The following is a 16,762-nucleotide window of genomic DNA, read 5'->3' as shown; positions in this document are numbered from 1 at the left end:
AGATCAAAGCAGCCGATCAGAGGAGCTGCCTCTTATGATCTGTAAGCTAACAGCGGTTTTTCCATGATGAATCCATTCTCATCTCTGGAAATACTCTAGTTAGGTGAAAGGTGACACATGGGTAGAGTGTGCAGGTGGAAAGACATATGATCACTCGCTGTGACTGCTAGAAGGCCGTTAGTTTGAACTTTAGAAGCTGGGAGGGTAAAGTCCACTTTACGCCCAATCAAACTGGCATTTGTATCCTCACATACAGCTCTGTCTGGTAATGTCTTAAAAAGTTCAGGGGGTGGTGCATCTGTGAAATTGGCTCCTGAAAAGGGCAGAAACTCACTTGGATTTGAGCCTAAAGGAACTGAAACAATCGGTTTGAAACACAGACGTTGTAGAATGTAAGATTTTGAGCTGAAGCTTTTAAGATTTCATATTTCAGTGACTGGAATAAATTCCGTTTAAACCTGAGCAGGGTTTTAAATATGTTTTTACTGCTGATGTGAAGTGAAGTCATTGCCCCTGTCTGTCTAGAAAATCCTCCTCATCTGACAATATCACTCGTATCCCTGCCTTTTCTTTTAAAATCTGTACCTTCAATTTAAATTACACCTTAACTGACAGGGCAGGTTAGCTTGTGCAAAAAGACTTGTCACAATCTTAGCTGCGGATCTTATTCGCCTTGCACCGGTAATTTGTCTTGCAGCATGAAAAACAGACATCACACTTCAAAAAGAAAGTAATTTGGTAAAAATGATGATTAGCATGAACATAATTTAAAACACATAAATGCAAAAGCAAAAGAAAGAGCATGAGACGGTGGGTCCCGATGATTGGATTTACTTAATTACTTTTCATCAGAGTAAAATCTAGAACCTGAGAACTGAATCGATCTTATGAGTAAGGTGACCCGTTACATCATCATGCTCGGTTTTACTTTACTAAATCCTGTTATTTCCGCCAAAGTCTCTAAGAACGTAGACGCACTGTTAAAACATCCATATGGGAGCGTGTCAGGACATGCTGTCTGACCGTAGCGGTGACGTAACGGATCTTGAGACAGGGGAAGAAGAGCCTTTGGCAAGACCTCTGGGCTACTTTTCTCTCCCTATTTAGCATATTTAATCTAGTCTGATTTGCATTGTGTGGATGGCAGCCAGAGGAGAAAGAAATGGAGGGGGAGCATCTTTTTTTCTGGTTGGAGTCGGTGTTTTTTATTTTACCTCTTGTTCTGTGTGGTCTGCTGCTTTTGTGATGTCACTCCACCAATTTTAAATAATCCAACTATTATGGAGCGGATAACATTTTGTACAGACAGACAGTCCCTAGAAGATTAATCCTAGTAACTTTGATCCGTTGATCTTTGCTCTACACCACCATGAGAAAGAAATCTTCTGTTCAAAGTGAAAGGTCGTAAGGTTCAAATGACCTTTGGAGCATCATCAGGTCATAATTTTAATCTCTCAAAAAGAAATTATTGGAGTGATTACTGCAAGGTTGTGTCAGTTCTGCCCTGAAAAACCAAAACAGGCTTTTTACTGCTTGTTAGCGAATTTATGTAGCATATTCATGCTAGCATAGTAATTATAATTTTGTTAATGTGTTGAGACTGTGCCAGACACGACTGGACAGTCTTCATAAATTTTACCTCCTTTCCATTTGTTTGATCATTCTGATGTCTATTTTACTGCTTAACCATACTGCCATTTTTTAAGTAACAGGAAGAAATTTATTGATAATTGTGGTAGATCTATTTCTTTGTTTTTACCATCACCTGTTAAAAATACGTAGGGCCTTAGTCATAAAGGCCCGGAGACCAATCATGGGGGGGAAATGAGTATTCCTCAGCTGGGTGCGAGTGGTTCCTGGAGGTTGCTGGCTAAAGCTCCTGGTCAGTGCCCCTGTTAACCACCAGTTGCTAAGGAGAAGTGTTTATTCTGTGACCAGTTGGTGAGTGGTTACTGGCAGCTGCTAGTGTGAAGTTGACTGGATACAGTGCTGCCCAGAAAAACCTCCTTATGATTGCTTTGGTCACTAGCAGGTTGCCACAGTCTCCAGTAGTTGGCATGGAAAAAAGACTCACAGAAAGTTGTTTATTACTGCTGCAACCAGCGCATTTCTAAAAGTACAACATTTATTTTTTAATTAAACTCCCCCCGTTTCCAGATTGTGTCACACTTTATCAAGTTTCACTGCAGTTCGGAGAGTAAAAAGCGAGTCGGCATCTTCCATGCAAACTACTGGCAAGTGTAGAAATTTGCTGGAAACCAAAGCAAACACAAGGAGGTTTCTGGTGCGGCAGCCTCTTTGCAATCTCACCAACTGATTAGGTAATACCCATTTTTCCCTAGCAACCAGGCACGCTAGGGGGTCACCAATAGGTCTCTAGGTCTAATCACAAGGTCTTTGGGTCTCATCTTGTATCTTGAAGTTGAATGAGTGTATATATGAGCAGGATCTCAGGTCATGTTTTAAAACATGTTTATGGTCCTATGTGAAGCTTAATCACGTGCTATGTAGACAGTAAACGCAGACTGAGAAATGACTTTTCATTGAAGCTGGAGGCGGCTTGTGTCTCATATTGTTGAAAAAGAAACATTGTTTGCATATTAATAGATTCTTTTCAATCAGGGTCAAGGCAAAAATTATCACACAGTACAGTATATTTATTTATTTATTTAAATTTGAAGTAGTCTATAGAATAAGGCTCTGCAGTGTGGTAAAACAAAAAAAAACCTGGCAAAAGATATGCTTCTCCATCTGTTGGGACCACAAAGCAGCCTCGTGTCCGTGTGCTTGCGTAAATCAGCACTGCGTCTCTCTGACGTCACAGGTTGCGTGTCACCTACTACGACACTACTGTTATTACCCAGCAGCCAACCGTGCATTTTACAGTTCTGTGAATGGGTCACGTCACACTGCCACCACTGCTGCTCAGTTCCCCTTGGTGTCTCCTTTCCCTGCAGGGGGGGTGGAAGAGAAGAGTAGGAGGGCTGAGAGACAGTGATGGGTGGAGGAAAAGCGTAGGGTTGGTTGTTGGATGAGTGACTAATTGGAGGGATAAAAAGAAAGTGACATCGCCGTTTACCCCGGGGAGGTTTTAGATTGTCGGTTTCCTGACCATTAGGTGAGGTCGTTGGCATGCGACACATTTACTTAATGTGTAGTAAGTCACTGGGAGTAGCTGGATCAATCTTCACTCCCTGTCTCGTGACTGGCTGTGACTTTCTATATATAGTCTCTAACATGAGGGAAAGCTTGCGCACATCTTCCCTCCATCAATGCACTTAAGTGCCGTCTCCTCGTCTTGCAGCCATCAAAGCACAATAGTGACTGACTTTGCTCTCCACTTTCAAAGTGTCTGGGGGGGATTCATCGTACACTGACAGCAGCCAATGCTGTACTGGGCAGCAGCAAGCACAGCAACGCTGCTCCACTTACTCAAAACAGCCACCAAGAGCTCATTCTTATTCCGTCAGTTTCTCATGCAGATCCCCAGACGCTGCTTCACTTTGTTGTTATTCATCCATTTCTGTTGGCTCTTACTTTCTAGCCTCCCTTAATCTTTAAGTCAAATAAGTCAATAGTTATTGGATACATGCAGGTTCATAGGGAGAAAATTACATAGGGCTGAAATTACATCTAGTTTGCCCCACCCAAAGTCACAAGGCTTGTTCTGTCCTGATGGGCAAATAGTGTTTAAATTCTCACGTAATTTTACAGGTGATGATCTGGTTAAAGGGATTTTTAAAGGACACTGCACATTTCTTTCTTTAACACCAACACAAATAACAGTTTTCATGTTGAATTGATGGGAACAAATTGAAGTGAATGAATTATATAGGTTTTATATTTAATGTGACAAGGCTCTTCTACATTGCAAGTCATTCCTTGTAGTTGTGTACATTATTAAGCTTTATGGGTCACATCCGCATCCAGAAAAGCAGTTGTGTAAGAGAGCATGTATACTTTGCTGTATAGTGTAAAGCTGTTTATTATATTCACTGTCTTTACTTGTGTATGAATCCTGAGTGTTAAACAGAATACTGCTTTCTGCTTAATCTCCCACAATTTGCAGTGTTTTGCTACAGTTCATAATAACACCCTCCGCATTGTAGTGAAAAATCGAGCGTCAGTTCTGTAGACAGCAGGTGAGAAACGCGAAAGAGACATTTCAGCCTGTAAATGCAAGATTATGGAAAACCCAGCAAAACTTTCCTCGCTCATGCCAAACCTGGGGCGGATGGGAAGAGTAATAATCATCTAATTCTCTCTGTGGTGAAAGAATAATGGGCAAAATCCTGTAGAGGCACCAAACCTGTGACTGGTAGTGATGTGCGGATCGATCCTGAAATATCGATTCCTCCGATACCAATCATTTATGTTCTAGAATCGATTCTCACATTAAAATATCGATATTTTAGTAATTTAGAGTAAATTTGTAGTTTATCATTAACAGGAACACAGTGGAAAGAAACTATAACATTCGGATTGCCTACATTCAAAGGAACTACTTCCTCTTCCGCCTTTCATAGTCATGTGCGAAATACGGCTGTATAAATGTCTCGCAGCCCCTTGGCGCGCGCACTCACAACAATGGCTGAGCGTAATTGTGCGGATGTATTTTACCTCCACAAACAGCTGAGCCGTGGTTTGCAATAAATGTGGCAAAAAAAGTGAGGTGTTGTGGCCATACTTGCCAACCTTGAGACCTCAGAATTAGGGAGACATTCAAAAGGGCTGTTTGGGCGGATAAATATATTTTACAGGGTTTATTTATCGGATAAAATACGTTAAATGTCACCGTTATTATTGGCCGGCCCGGAAACAGCGGGGGTGTCCAAATTCAGAGGCTGCTTCCACCTGAGGACCGGCCTTCGCGGTCTAAAGAAAGCCGGGTAGTACGTCACGAGCTCCCTCGGTGGAGTGAAACTCTGCCGTCTGCTCCTTGCTGTCTAAAATATAACCGGACACTGACGTAAACTCTTCTGTTTAATCAGTTTTCTGTTTGACGTTTATTCAGCTGTGTGAAAACCCCGGAGGAACCCTCCCGAGGGAATAATAAAGTTTGATTTAATTTAATCTAATCTAATAACTTTAATCTCAGCCAAACCGATTTACTCACGAACAAATAAAACACTGAAAAAGCCAAACAAGAACATTTTTAAGTTATCAAAGTGACTTGTACATCATGTTTAACCCGAGTGGTGAAAGACCGCGGGGGTTTGAAGACGATGTGTCGGTCGGCTCAGATATTTGAAGTTTACACAGCTACATTCTCACCTGAAAATATGTTAAAAGTTTTTTTGCGACCCAGAAAGAGAAATAAGAGTGATATTAAAACTAAGTCGCTGCCGCCATTGTTGGAAACTGGAATTGGCTGGGCCGCGCTATGAATTCTGCGATATGGTTTTTCAACTTTGTTGTCCGGGTGGAAAATCTGGAGAAAGGTGGGATTCTCCCGGAAAAATCGGGAGGGTTGGCATGTATGGTTGTGGCAACATCACTAACCTTGTCAAACACCTCAGAGTAAATCATATCACAAAATATGACGAGCGTATGTTGAGGCGAACTGAAGAGGAGGAGAGGGACAGGTGCTGCTAGGGTGAGAGTCTCTCACGGAGTCCTTTAGTCCTCCAGGCAGGCAAGGTGTTCAAATAGCACACAACTTTAGTTTTTTTATTTCTATATGATGAACTCTGCATTATTAAGTGATAAGAAGAAGCTATTCTGATGTCCTGTAATCATTATGACGCTATAATTTGAGATACAATAAATAAAATCCGTTTTGTACAAAGTATCGGTATCGGATCAGTATCGTCGATACCACCCTGAATATTACTTGGTATCGGATCGGAAAGGAAATCAGTGGTATCGCACATCACTAGTGACTGGACCATTATGCACAGCTGTTATTCTGTGCTAATTATTTTTGAGCTGACACACCAACTAGATCTTGATTAAAAATGAAAAAGAAAACTCTTTGATTTTGTCCCAATCTTTGTCAGTTTTATCAGCTGAGACACGTCAGCATGTGCTCAGAGTCAAGCACATGTAGATGTGGGCTCGTATTTTTTTAAATAATTCTACATAAAACACGGCCTGTCTTTGTTTTCCTTTTGTAATCGGTCAGCTCGCTGCATTCGTGCGTCTGGGAACGCGCAGCAATCACATGCACTTGCCTATATATAACACCCCAGGTGTAAAGTAGTTCAGGATGTAATTAGCCGGCCTGTTTGATCGGCAGCAGTGCCACTACAGCTGTGACTCATGAGCGAATGCACGAACCACATATAAATTACTCCAGCTTCTTTTTTTCCCCACATTTGAAAAACACACTCATCCATTTTATTGGATTGTTTTGTTCCTGATCCCTTTCAGTCTTTGATCCTGAGGTCTGGCAGGAGAAAGAATTTGTTGCGTGATTAAGAACAGGAAGTTACACACACCTGATAAGCCAGGCATGGGCAGGTACCTGTCACCAGCTGAAGGAGAATTTCATGCTGAGGGAAAATTAATGACAGGAAATGTATCTGGCTGCTGGATTTCATATGCGTCTGTGTGTGTATGTAGCTGTCAGAATATTGAGCTCTTTCACTAGTGAGATCATAAAAGACTTTGCTACGATGACTCATAAAGCACCAATCTTCAGAAAGTCTTACACTGCATAAACTGCTGCCACAGGCTTAGCCTTATAAACCTGCCGGCTCTGTCTGTCACAGATCATCCCTCTGCATCACTCCCCACCACCAGCAGGGAAAAACACGTCTCACTTTTGCTCGCATAATAAGAGATAATTCAGCTCCTCGCAGTCCACATCACTAAAGATGTGATCAGCACAGGATACGCAAGCGTGGTGGGGTACAGCGTTATTCCCGCTCAAGGAAAGATTTCATCGACTGACCTTAGCTTTCATGATTTCTTCAGTCACGCATCATGACATTCCCTGAAAGCATTTTTCCTCCCTCAGTCCATCCTCTGAGGGCTGTGTCTGGCCTCGTTGTGTCAGACTGCTGCCCCCTCAAGGCGCCCGGACGCATCACAGATCGGTCCCGATGGTGGCAGAGCTGGAAATGTTAGAGCGAGGGGACGGGAGTTATTTCTGTATTTATAGCTCGTGCCATGTCTAAGGCTATAAATGCAAACGCTTGCAGCTTGTTGGGCACCCGTACTTATTTTATCTCTATCAGCAGACATAATGAGACATGATGGTGAATTTCGTCAACACTAAACCTGAACTTTAAAAGCAGGAGCTAACCAGAAGCCTTTTTATTCTAATCAGACTTGAAGGCTTTTACATGCTCTAAACTATCCACGGGTATGAGTTTACCTGGGGGACTCCGATATAACCCAAAAGATGTTTTCCCTCAAATTTAGCTAATTTGCTTCTTCTTTTTTTTCATGAAGAACACTTTGCGTCTTGAAATATCAGGAATAAATGCATTGTATCTTGCTGCAAGTTATATTGCTGTTTGGCAGCAGTCTCTGGAATACCAGATTCATTTCACTGATGATCACTGAGACTGATATTGCACTCATCGTTGACACCCTGTTTTATGTCTTCAGGGTGACAACTTGTGTTTAGATTTCGTGTCATTTCCACCTGAGGAGGGTCAGAGGGTCAATAACAGCGGTCAAACGTTTACTATGGGTCTTTACCAGGTTTGCACACACAGTAGCTGGTATTTTGGCCCATTCCTCCATGCAGATCTTCTCGAGAGCAGTGATGTTTTGGGGCTGTCGCCGAGCAACACGGACTTTCAACTCCCGCCACAGATTTTCTATGGGGTTGAGGTCTGGAGACTGGCTAGGCCACTCCAGGACTTTCAAATGCTTCTTACGGAGCCACTCCTTTGTTGCCCGGGCGGTGTGTTTTGGATCATTGTCATGTTGGAAGACCCAGCCTCGTTTCATCTTCAAAGTTCTCACTGATGGAAGGAGGTTTTGGCTCAAAATCTCACGATACATGGCCCCATTCATTCTGTCCTTAACACGGATCAGTCGTCCTGTCCCCTTGGCAGAAAAACAGCCCCATAGCATGATGTTTCCACCCCCATGCTTCACAGTAGGTATGGTGTTCTTGGGATGCAACTCAGTATTCTTCTTCCTCCAAACACGACGAGTTGAGTTTATACCAAAAAGTTCTACTTTGGTTTCATCTGACCACATGACATTCTCCCAATCCTCTGCTGTATCATCCATGTGCTCTCTGGCAAACTTCAGACGGGCCTGGACATGCACTGGCTTCAGCAGCGGAACACGTCTGGCACTGCGGGATTTGATTCCCTGCCGTTGTAGTGTGTTACTGATGGTGACCTTTGTTACTTTGGTCCCAGCTCTCTGCAGGTCATTCACCAGGTCCCCCCGTGTGGTTCTGGGATCTTTGCTCACCGTTCTCATGATCATTTTGACCCCACGGGATGAGATCTTGCGTGGAGCCCCAGATCGTGGGAGATTATCAGTGGTCTTGTATGTCTTCCATTTTCTGATGATTGCTCCCACAGTTGATTTTTTCACACCAAGCTGCTTGCCTATTGTAGATTCACTCTTCCCAGTCTGGTGCAGGTCTACAATACTTTTCCTGGTGTCCTTCGAAAGCTCTTTGGTCTTGGCCATGGCGGAGTTTGGAGTCTGACTGTTTGAGGCTGTGGACAGGTGTCTTTTATACAGATGATGAGTTCAAACAGGTGCCATTCATACAGGTAACGAGTGGGGGACAGAAAAGCTTCTTACAGAAGACGTTACAGGTCTGTGAGAGCCAGAGATTTTCCTTGTTTGAGGTGACCAAATACTTATTTTCCACCCTAATTTACGAATAAATTCTTTACAAATCCTACCATGTGAATTCATGGATTTTTTTTTCACATTCTGTCTCTCACAGTTGAAGTGTACCTCTGGTGCAAATTACTGACCTCTGTCATCATTTTAAGTGGGGGAACTTGCACAATCGGTGGCTGACTAAATACTTTTTTGCCCCACTGTATATCCACATACAGGATGCTCCAGCTGCTGAGAGTGGCAGAACGAAGTCATCTACTGAAACAGATGCAGAACAAGATGAAAAAGGGACGACCGTGTCACCCACTGCAGACAAATTTTCCTCTTTTGTCATTGTCTCATATTAGCAATAAGAGTGCAATCTCAATTATTAATCAGAGTCAAAATAAAAACAAAATAAAATGATGAATCTTCATTTTAAGCTTGCACTTATGAGAAACCTTTTATTATCTGTGCCTGTACTTTGCTCAGGGCTTTTTTCATATTGTTCAGATTCAGTTATTTAACGTCATCACTGAGAATCACAGAAATTTCTTCGACCTCTTGCACTTGCAGCATTTCACCTTTTCATGATTTGCCGGCCTGATAATTCTTTTTTTTTTTTTTTTTGGTTTGTTTGTTTTGCAGAGAGTGAGCGAGAAGGTCGGAGGAGCAGAAGGAACAAAGCTTGATGATGACTTCACTGAAATGGAAAAGGCACGACTGCACTCACACGTTCACATTATCACCTTGTTGTTCAATAATTTCCAGAAATTATTGCACTTATTATCAAAACTTTGTTGGACTAACATGGACCATTTAAAGAGAACGTTGGTCAAGAATCCACTGATTTCGTTTTCGTACGCTGACGTTACTGTAAAAACTCTAAAGTTGTGGAGACATGTTTCACACATATTTGCACCAACGCTGAATTTAAACTAAAAAGCTGCAAGAGAAGTGTGCTTGAAAAGGTCTAATACCTTTGGGATGTTGCACCCACTTTACAGCTCCATGTTACACCTATGAGCAGAGCATGGATGTGTGTTAGTACTTGTTTGCGATGTGAGCTATCTGATATCCTCGTGTAATAATGTTGTTGCAGCTTGTCATTTCTTACCTGTAATTTCTTTCTTTGCCTTGTGTATCTCCTTCCACGTTGTGGTGTGCAGAGGGTGGACACCACAGCTCGAGCGGTGATGGACATCATCACAAAGACCACTGAGTATCTGCAGCCTAACCCAGGTAACATGATGGTTATCCCACAAACTTCAGGATTGGTTTTTGGTGTTGCTGGCTGACCTTTACCTGTGTTACCACTTTTCCAGTGTTATTTCATTCACTAATGGTTAATCCAAAATGCTTATTAGCCTTAATTTCTTCTTGTATTTTGCAACATTAATCTGCAAATTAAACTTCCTGTAAACAATAAACTCATTTTAGCCATTTTAATTACATTTTAGACTTGTGGATCATGACTGCAGATTTAATTCCTTCAAACGTGAATCCCAGAAGCATTGGATTTCATTAGTTTTCTGTCTCTTTAGCCACAAGAGCAAAGATGAGCATGATGAACTCCATGTCACGCATCCGAGGCCAAGAGAAGGGGCCGGGCTATACCCAGACTGAGGTCATCCTGGGGGAGGCCATGCAGAAGTTTGGCAGGGAGCTCGGAGAGGAGTCAAACTTTGGTGAGCTGCAGCACATTAAAAGCTGGTCACAGAAAGTCTGACAAACACTTTTCTTACAGACTCTGCAAGAACAAAGCAGAACGATTTTATTCCTTCAAGTACGCAGGAAAGAAATATCATGAAAAATGTATGAGTCTGTTTTCCAGCCAAGATCCACAGCAGAGTGCCTTTTTCATGACTGAACATTAAGATGTTTTTCAAAGAGAAGCACCTGTTTTGAAAATCTGCTGTAGGCTCTAACGAGAGAGTTACACTTAAAATCCCCACATTTTTCTGCATCATACACTGAAATCAAAACACGTGTTCACATGTTATGTGGCGACTAAATACAAAATGTGTGTTGTTTTTGTAGGTCTTGCGCTGATTGATGTTGGAGAAGCCATGCGTGAGCTTGGAGAGGTTAAGGATGCTCTGGACATGGAGGTGAAGCAGAACTTTGTGGATCCTCTGCAGAACCTTCACGACAAAGATCTCAGGGAGATCCAGGTACTCTGACACTGCGGCATGGTGGGGGTGGGGGACTAATGAAAATCATCTCTGGGTCGGGAATTCATATCACCTGTCTGGTTTTTCTCGTTTCAGCACCACCTGAAGAAACTGGAAGGTCGACGTCTAGACTTTGATTATAAAAAGAAACGTCAGGGCAAATTGACGGATGACGAACTCAAACAAGCGCTTGAGAAATTCGATGATTCCAAGGAGGTCGCTGAGCAGAGCATGTTCCACCTGTTGGAGAGTGATGTAAGCACTATGCACTTCCCCAAATTCATCAGCACACATGACATATGTGAACCTCTGAACATGTCTGAGAGTGAATCCCGGTTAGATTTTAGATTTTACCTGGTGGGCTTCACATTAAGTCCTCAATCGTTTTGGCCTAAAGAAAAAATATAAAAAGATTCCTGAAAGATGAGTTTTACAGTCAAAAATACAAAATAAGTTCATTGGATTTGTATGAAACTTTGGTGATAAAGGTTTAAAGTAGAAACACATCAGCCTGTTGTATGGATGTGTAGCAGATCTTGTGCTTCTTCTCTGTGCATCAACAGATTGAACAGGTGAGCCAGCTGGCTGCATTGGTTCACGCTCAGGTGGAGTATCACACCCGAGCTGCCGAGATCCTCACACAGCTGACCAGTAAGATCGATGAACGGTCAGTACTGACATTTCACTTTCCCGCTGGGTCTTCTCATGATTTACATGTTTGAAGTGTTATTTAGTGATGCAGCAAAGCCAGAGAAACAGAATCTCTGAGGGATTATTTGGCTTTTTCTAGGATAAAGGATACTTCCACCAAACCAAGGAAAGAGTTTGTCCCAAAACCGCGCACATCTATGGACTTCTCCATCAATTTGAGCCAAAATGGAGGTGTCCACAGTGCTCGCTCTCCAGGTGAGAACTAGAATACAAACTTACTGTTCAGGAAGATGCCCAGAAACTAGTCCTTGTACTATATGTATACTTTCATCTCAATTTTGAGAATCTCGTGAGTCTAATTTTGTTTTCAAGGATAGTTTCTGGGCTACTTTCAAAACTTGTTTTTTTCCCTTCATTTAACCTTTCTCCGTTTTTCATTTTCACTATAAATTCTCAAATAAAAAACAACACTAACACAGATGTAACAGATTAACTGATAAAACCTTACTCATACCTTTCGCTGATGAATATTTGACTTTGTTCAAATTTTAGGCCACTTACAATCAAGGGGAAAACAGAGTTTCACAGGACTGCAGCATCATAAGCAAAAAACTATATACATCATCAACCCACCTTTATTCACAGCTCTCTGAAAGTCCCACAACAGCATTTCAGTCAGGTTCAGGTCTGGACTGGGCCATTGCAACACTATGCCGCTATTTTTTTCCCTTTCTTCTGGAAACCCTTACAAGCAAGCCAGACTTTAGTCCAGTCTTCAGTTGTTCAGTTTTGGGGCCTGCAGAGTCTGAGATGTAGCTCTTGGGGTTTTTGCAGTTTCTCTGAGCATCGGCATGAATTCTCTGGGATGTCCACTCCTGGAAAGATTGTGGCATTGTGTTAACAAACACCCAAATGCTCCAGATCAGCAAACTGCCAGAACTTCTGCTTTTATAGTGGTGGTGGTCCCACTTGGTGACGATCGGTTAAGGAAGTACATTTGATTAGCGTCTGACTGCTACTTATCCTCCTAATTCCTATGGAAGCAGTATGTCTGCACTGTATCTCTGCACAGAGTCCTGTGCAAACGTTCTTTTTGCTGCAGTCAGGTCTGATTGTAGACCCTTAAATGTACTTGGCAGCATCGCTCTATATTGGCACCCACCTGCCCTTTCACATGCATGTGTGTAAAAAAGCCTGGGGTGTGTGGAGAGCAAATGTCTCTGCCCTTTCGTGCGCATACATGGAAATTCAAAGGAGGGAGAGCAACAGCAGGCCTTCATCCCCAGGGTACAGATCAAACCAGACATCAGTGTCAAGAATTATGAAATTGATAAGTCAGACAGGAACTGTTCTTGGATTGTGGGCAGAGCTTGACTTTATGACCTGCTTGCAGTAACGCTCTGCTCGATATATTTCACAATAAAAGGCTCCCGGAAAAGAATACATCTTCATCGCTCCCATTTAAGCTATTTACTATGAAATATAATATACGCAGGATTCTGCTTTTAACAGCAAAGAGGCACAGTAACAACATCAAAGAACGCATGAAAAATGGAGTAGATCTGCTATCAAGATAAAAGAAAATATGCACAATACACAAACAGTTCCATATTTTGTAACTATTTAAACCAGCAGTTCAAACAGCAGAAGAACAATATGATATTTTTTTTGCTTTTAAATGGCAGCAGCCAATAAATGAAGTGAAATATATTTGAGAATTTACAGTGCATCTTTTGGTTTCCTAATTTTATCTTTTCCCCTACTGTTTATTTACAGTTTTTAACATGAACTGATCAGAATATTCATCAACAAATGAGAACCAATGAATCCAACTCTGCACTCTTCTCTTTCCCATTATGATTTTTTTTTTTTAATTCTTGTAGGTTCGAGGTCTCCAGGTGAGCCAGGTTAAACTTGTGCTTTTTTTTCTACCTTTGTGTGATCATCAGTTCATCATCACCCGTCTTCATTTACACTGGAAACTCAGAACTACTACTTCTTATTTCCTGCACCCCTTCCTTATGTTGTTTCCCTTTTCCATCTCTGCAGCAAGGTCTCCAGGTGAGACAACAGTGAATCCAGGAGAGATACCACAGTATCTCTTCTTCTTTTTTTGCTTTGTTATACATCTTTTGTTTTTAATTAATATTTTTTTGTGTGAGAGAAACTTGTCAGTTTTAAGTGGATGAAACAAACAGCAGAAAATCACGTGCCGTCCACTTGCCTAACAAAGATTTCTCAACAATGACTTAAAGAACCGCATCGACAGACGAGCATTTGCTGTGTCTGTTTCGTTCTTTTGTGAATTTTCTGACTTATTTTATTTCCCCCACTCTTTCTTTGTCTGTCTGCTTCTCTCATAGCCTGTAGATAAAAGATGGACACAGTTTTAGGGTTTCATACTTGCATTTCTTTCCCTCTAATGGCCAGCAGGGGGCAACTCTTCGGTTTGCTAAAAGGAGCCCAGTTTTGTAAAATGTATTTCTCACTTCAACCATTTTTCTAATGGCTTTATAGTCAAAGCCTTTAGTTTAAAGTCACTAGCAGGGTATACTGGGATCGCGTCCTGGTTCTCTTGCTTGTTATGTTTTTCAAAACACAGATGTTGCACAGAGGTTGATGTTGTAAGGGGTTATGTCCATCTTTTGTCTACAGTCTATGGCCTTTCCACCTCTTTTCAAATTGTTGTTTTTCTTCCTGCTCTCTTGTCTACTGACTCGTCATCGCTGTGATCACTGTAATTCCATCAGTTCATCATTTCTCCATCTGAAGATTTGAGTGATAAAATTCTCATCGCACACCCTTCTTCTTTTTCTTTCTCCTTTGCAGCAAGATCTCCAGGTGAGCAAGAGTGACTTGGGAAGAGATGCCACATCTCGCTATCACTCTTATTTTTATCCTTCCATAAATGGACTTTTGAATAAGTGTATTCTTGTTTTTTCATTAATTTTTTTGTTTTTGTTTGTTTGATTGCAGTGCTAACCCCCGTTTGTTCTCTTTTTTTGAGCTCTTTTTTTCTTTAAAGAGTAATCTGACATTTTTGGAAATGTTCTTGATTGAGTATTTGCTTAGCCTTACATAAGAACATCCCTGTCTGGACACTAAATATAAAGCTATAGCCAACCAACTGACAGACCTGGGTAGCAGCTCATCTTAACAAATTTCACCTGCTGGCACCTGTAAACCTCACTAATATTCTTTTACGAGAGTTAATATTAACTTTTTGGAGGTCCTTGTAAACTGCTCAGAGCCAGATAAAACAGATTAAATAATAACACCTTCAACAAATGATGTATTCAGATTCAGAAGACTTTATTTATCCCCAAGGGGCAATCTAGAGACTGACCTTGCCGACCATACATACAATACACAAACATCACATTGGGGAGACAGGTCAGGCTAGGTAGCTGGTCGGTCAGGCGCACGACCAGCGACCCGGAACCGAACAACAATGGAAAATGCACAACATGGGAAAGACGAGGAGAAAAAAAGAACTCCCCCCAGACTGAGCTCCAACAGGGAGATCAGTTTGAGAACAGCACATAACACATGAATCATCACATCTCACAACACAGAAGACATAAGCTTCAAAGGCGTTTAGAGGGGGTGGGGGGGTGAGTGTAAATATATCAGGAAAGTGTTTACAGAGGTCAAGCCAGAAACCTGTTTTCCCATAAACCTCAATAGGGCTTTTCGCAGCCACAGCTATCGCCATCTGGTGGCCTTGCAATAGAATGCAGATAAAAAGGACTTCCTGGCTTCGTTCTTCCAACCCTCTGTGGGCCAACTCTTCTTTTAATGTGCTGTTGTCAGATTTTAGTGAGCTCATTACTGTCCCCCTGAGGTTGGAGGCTCAAGGCTGTATAACACTCACTTGTATGTTGCACCTGCACAGGGAAACGATGAGCCAGTTACACGGTCAAAAACAGATGTTAAGAAATGCCACACAGGCTATAACACAACAACTCTGAACGCTACGCCATAAGGACATTTCCTAAAATATTAAACTGCTCTTTGAAACGCTAATTATATTCGCGGCTACTGATGCTTTGTGTCTCTTTTGCTTTGTCTCCTGCTCTCTTTCCCTCTTTTAGCCAGGTCTCCAGGTGAGCCTTTCACAAGCTTTTCTTGTGGTTATTCTGCTTGTAATCAATGTGTGGAGTCTCATCTCCTTCGCCTGCCTCTCCTAACTCTACTTTTATTTGTTTATCTCTCCGAACCGCTCTCTTCCTCTTCTCCAGCCCCCATGGACCAGCCCTGCTGTCGTGCGCTGTACGATTTTGACCCTGAGAACGAAGGTGAGCTAGGCTTCAAGGAGGGCGATATCATCACCCTTACCAATAAGATTGATGACAACTGGTACGAGGGGATGCTGCAGGGCAACTCGGGCTTCTTTCCCATCAACTACGTGGATATCCTGGTGCCGCTGCCCCACTAGGATGTCTCGGCAGTGTCCGAAGCTGCGACGCGATAAATCCTGGCCTCCAGTTCCTCCTCCAAGTATTCCCAGTAACCTTTTCCTAAACATTCCTACTTATCCACCTGCACTCCGCTTTAAAGGAGTCAAAACGGCAACGAAACAATAACCAATGAAGATGTGAGCGAGAGTGATGATAACTTAAAGGAAGCACTCTTAAAGAAAGCGAGGGGAGGGGAAAAAAAGAAAACAGCATTTATAGTCTTGTTTCCCCCTTATCCCACGAGTCACCTTCAGGCTTCCGTAGTCATTTTATCCGTTTCCATCCCAGCTTTTGTCTCGCTTTAGGTTGGCTGTCAGTCCGTCACAAGCTTCTCAGCGCAGGCTTGCAAAATCACACTCTGTATCTCTGTGTTTCGTGAAAACCTTTGCAGTAGATAGAAACTCTTTTTTTCCTCAAACTACCACTACAAAATAATCTGTAGTTCCAGCATGTTTTCAACTGGTTTCATGTTTTTTAAAAAAAATGTTTAACTAACTGAATATTTTTGTTTTCAATTTTCCTTTTTTCGACAGTCGTTGCCTCTTTTGACAGTTCTGGGTGAAACTATGTTCCTGTCATGTCCTAAAAAGAATCCGTTTAAATGAGTTTAGACAAAACTAAAGAGATTCATCAAGTAACACAGTATTTTAATGGGTTTTTTTTGTGCATGTGTTGTAACATATTGGTCATATGTTATACCAAAGTTACTTGTAAAACCTGAATGAAAAT

The 16,762-nt window shown here is 41.9% G+C and overlaps 1 protein-coding gene across 1 annotated transcript in view; it reads left to right on the top strand.

The window, feature by feature from the left end:
* Positions 1-16,011, top strand: part of sh3gl2a (SH3 domain containing GRB2 like 2a, endophilin A1) — a 41,688-nt gene extending 25,677 nt beyond the window's left edge. The window contains exons 2-14 of the mRNA XM_085356570.1: positions 6,876-6,899; positions 9,397-9,465; positions 9,918-9,990; positions 10,293-10,436; positions 10,789-10,922; positions 11,019-11,177; positions 11,486-11,589; positions 11,713-11,828; positions 13,457-13,471; positions 13,623-13,634; positions 14,403-14,414; positions 15,668-15,679; positions 15,815-16,011. Coding sequence (XP_085212696.1) covers positions 6,876-6,899; positions 9,397-9,465; positions 9,918-9,990; positions 10,293-10,436; positions 10,789-10,922; positions 11,019-11,177; positions 11,486-11,589; positions 11,713-11,828; positions 13,457-13,471; positions 13,623-13,634; positions 14,403-14,414; positions 15,668-15,679; positions 15,815-16,011 — 1,071 coding nt within the window. The remainder of the gene's footprint in view (positions 1-6,875; positions 6,900-9,396; positions 9,466-9,917; positions 9,991-10,292; positions 10,437-10,788; positions 10,923-11,018; positions 11,178-11,485; positions 11,590-11,712; positions 11,829-13,456; positions 13,472-13,622; positions 13,635-14,402; positions 14,415-15,667; positions 15,680-15,814) is intronic.
* Positions 16,012-16,762: the final 751 nt, after the last annotated feature.

The sequence above is a fragment of the Diplotaxodon limnothrissa genome, linkage group LG6, assembly GCF_057381915.1.
Source record: "Diplotaxodon limnothrissa isolate DT_005_m linkage group LG6, D_limnothrissa_male_GT1.1, whole genome shotgun sequence".
Taxonomy (NCBI): domain Eukaryota; kingdom Metazoa; phylum Chordata; class Actinopteri; order Cichliformes; family Cichlidae; genus Diplotaxodon; species Diplotaxodon limnothrissa.
Note: the sequence above shows the minus strand (reverse complement) of the source record. Positions and strands in the feature narration are given on the sequence as shown.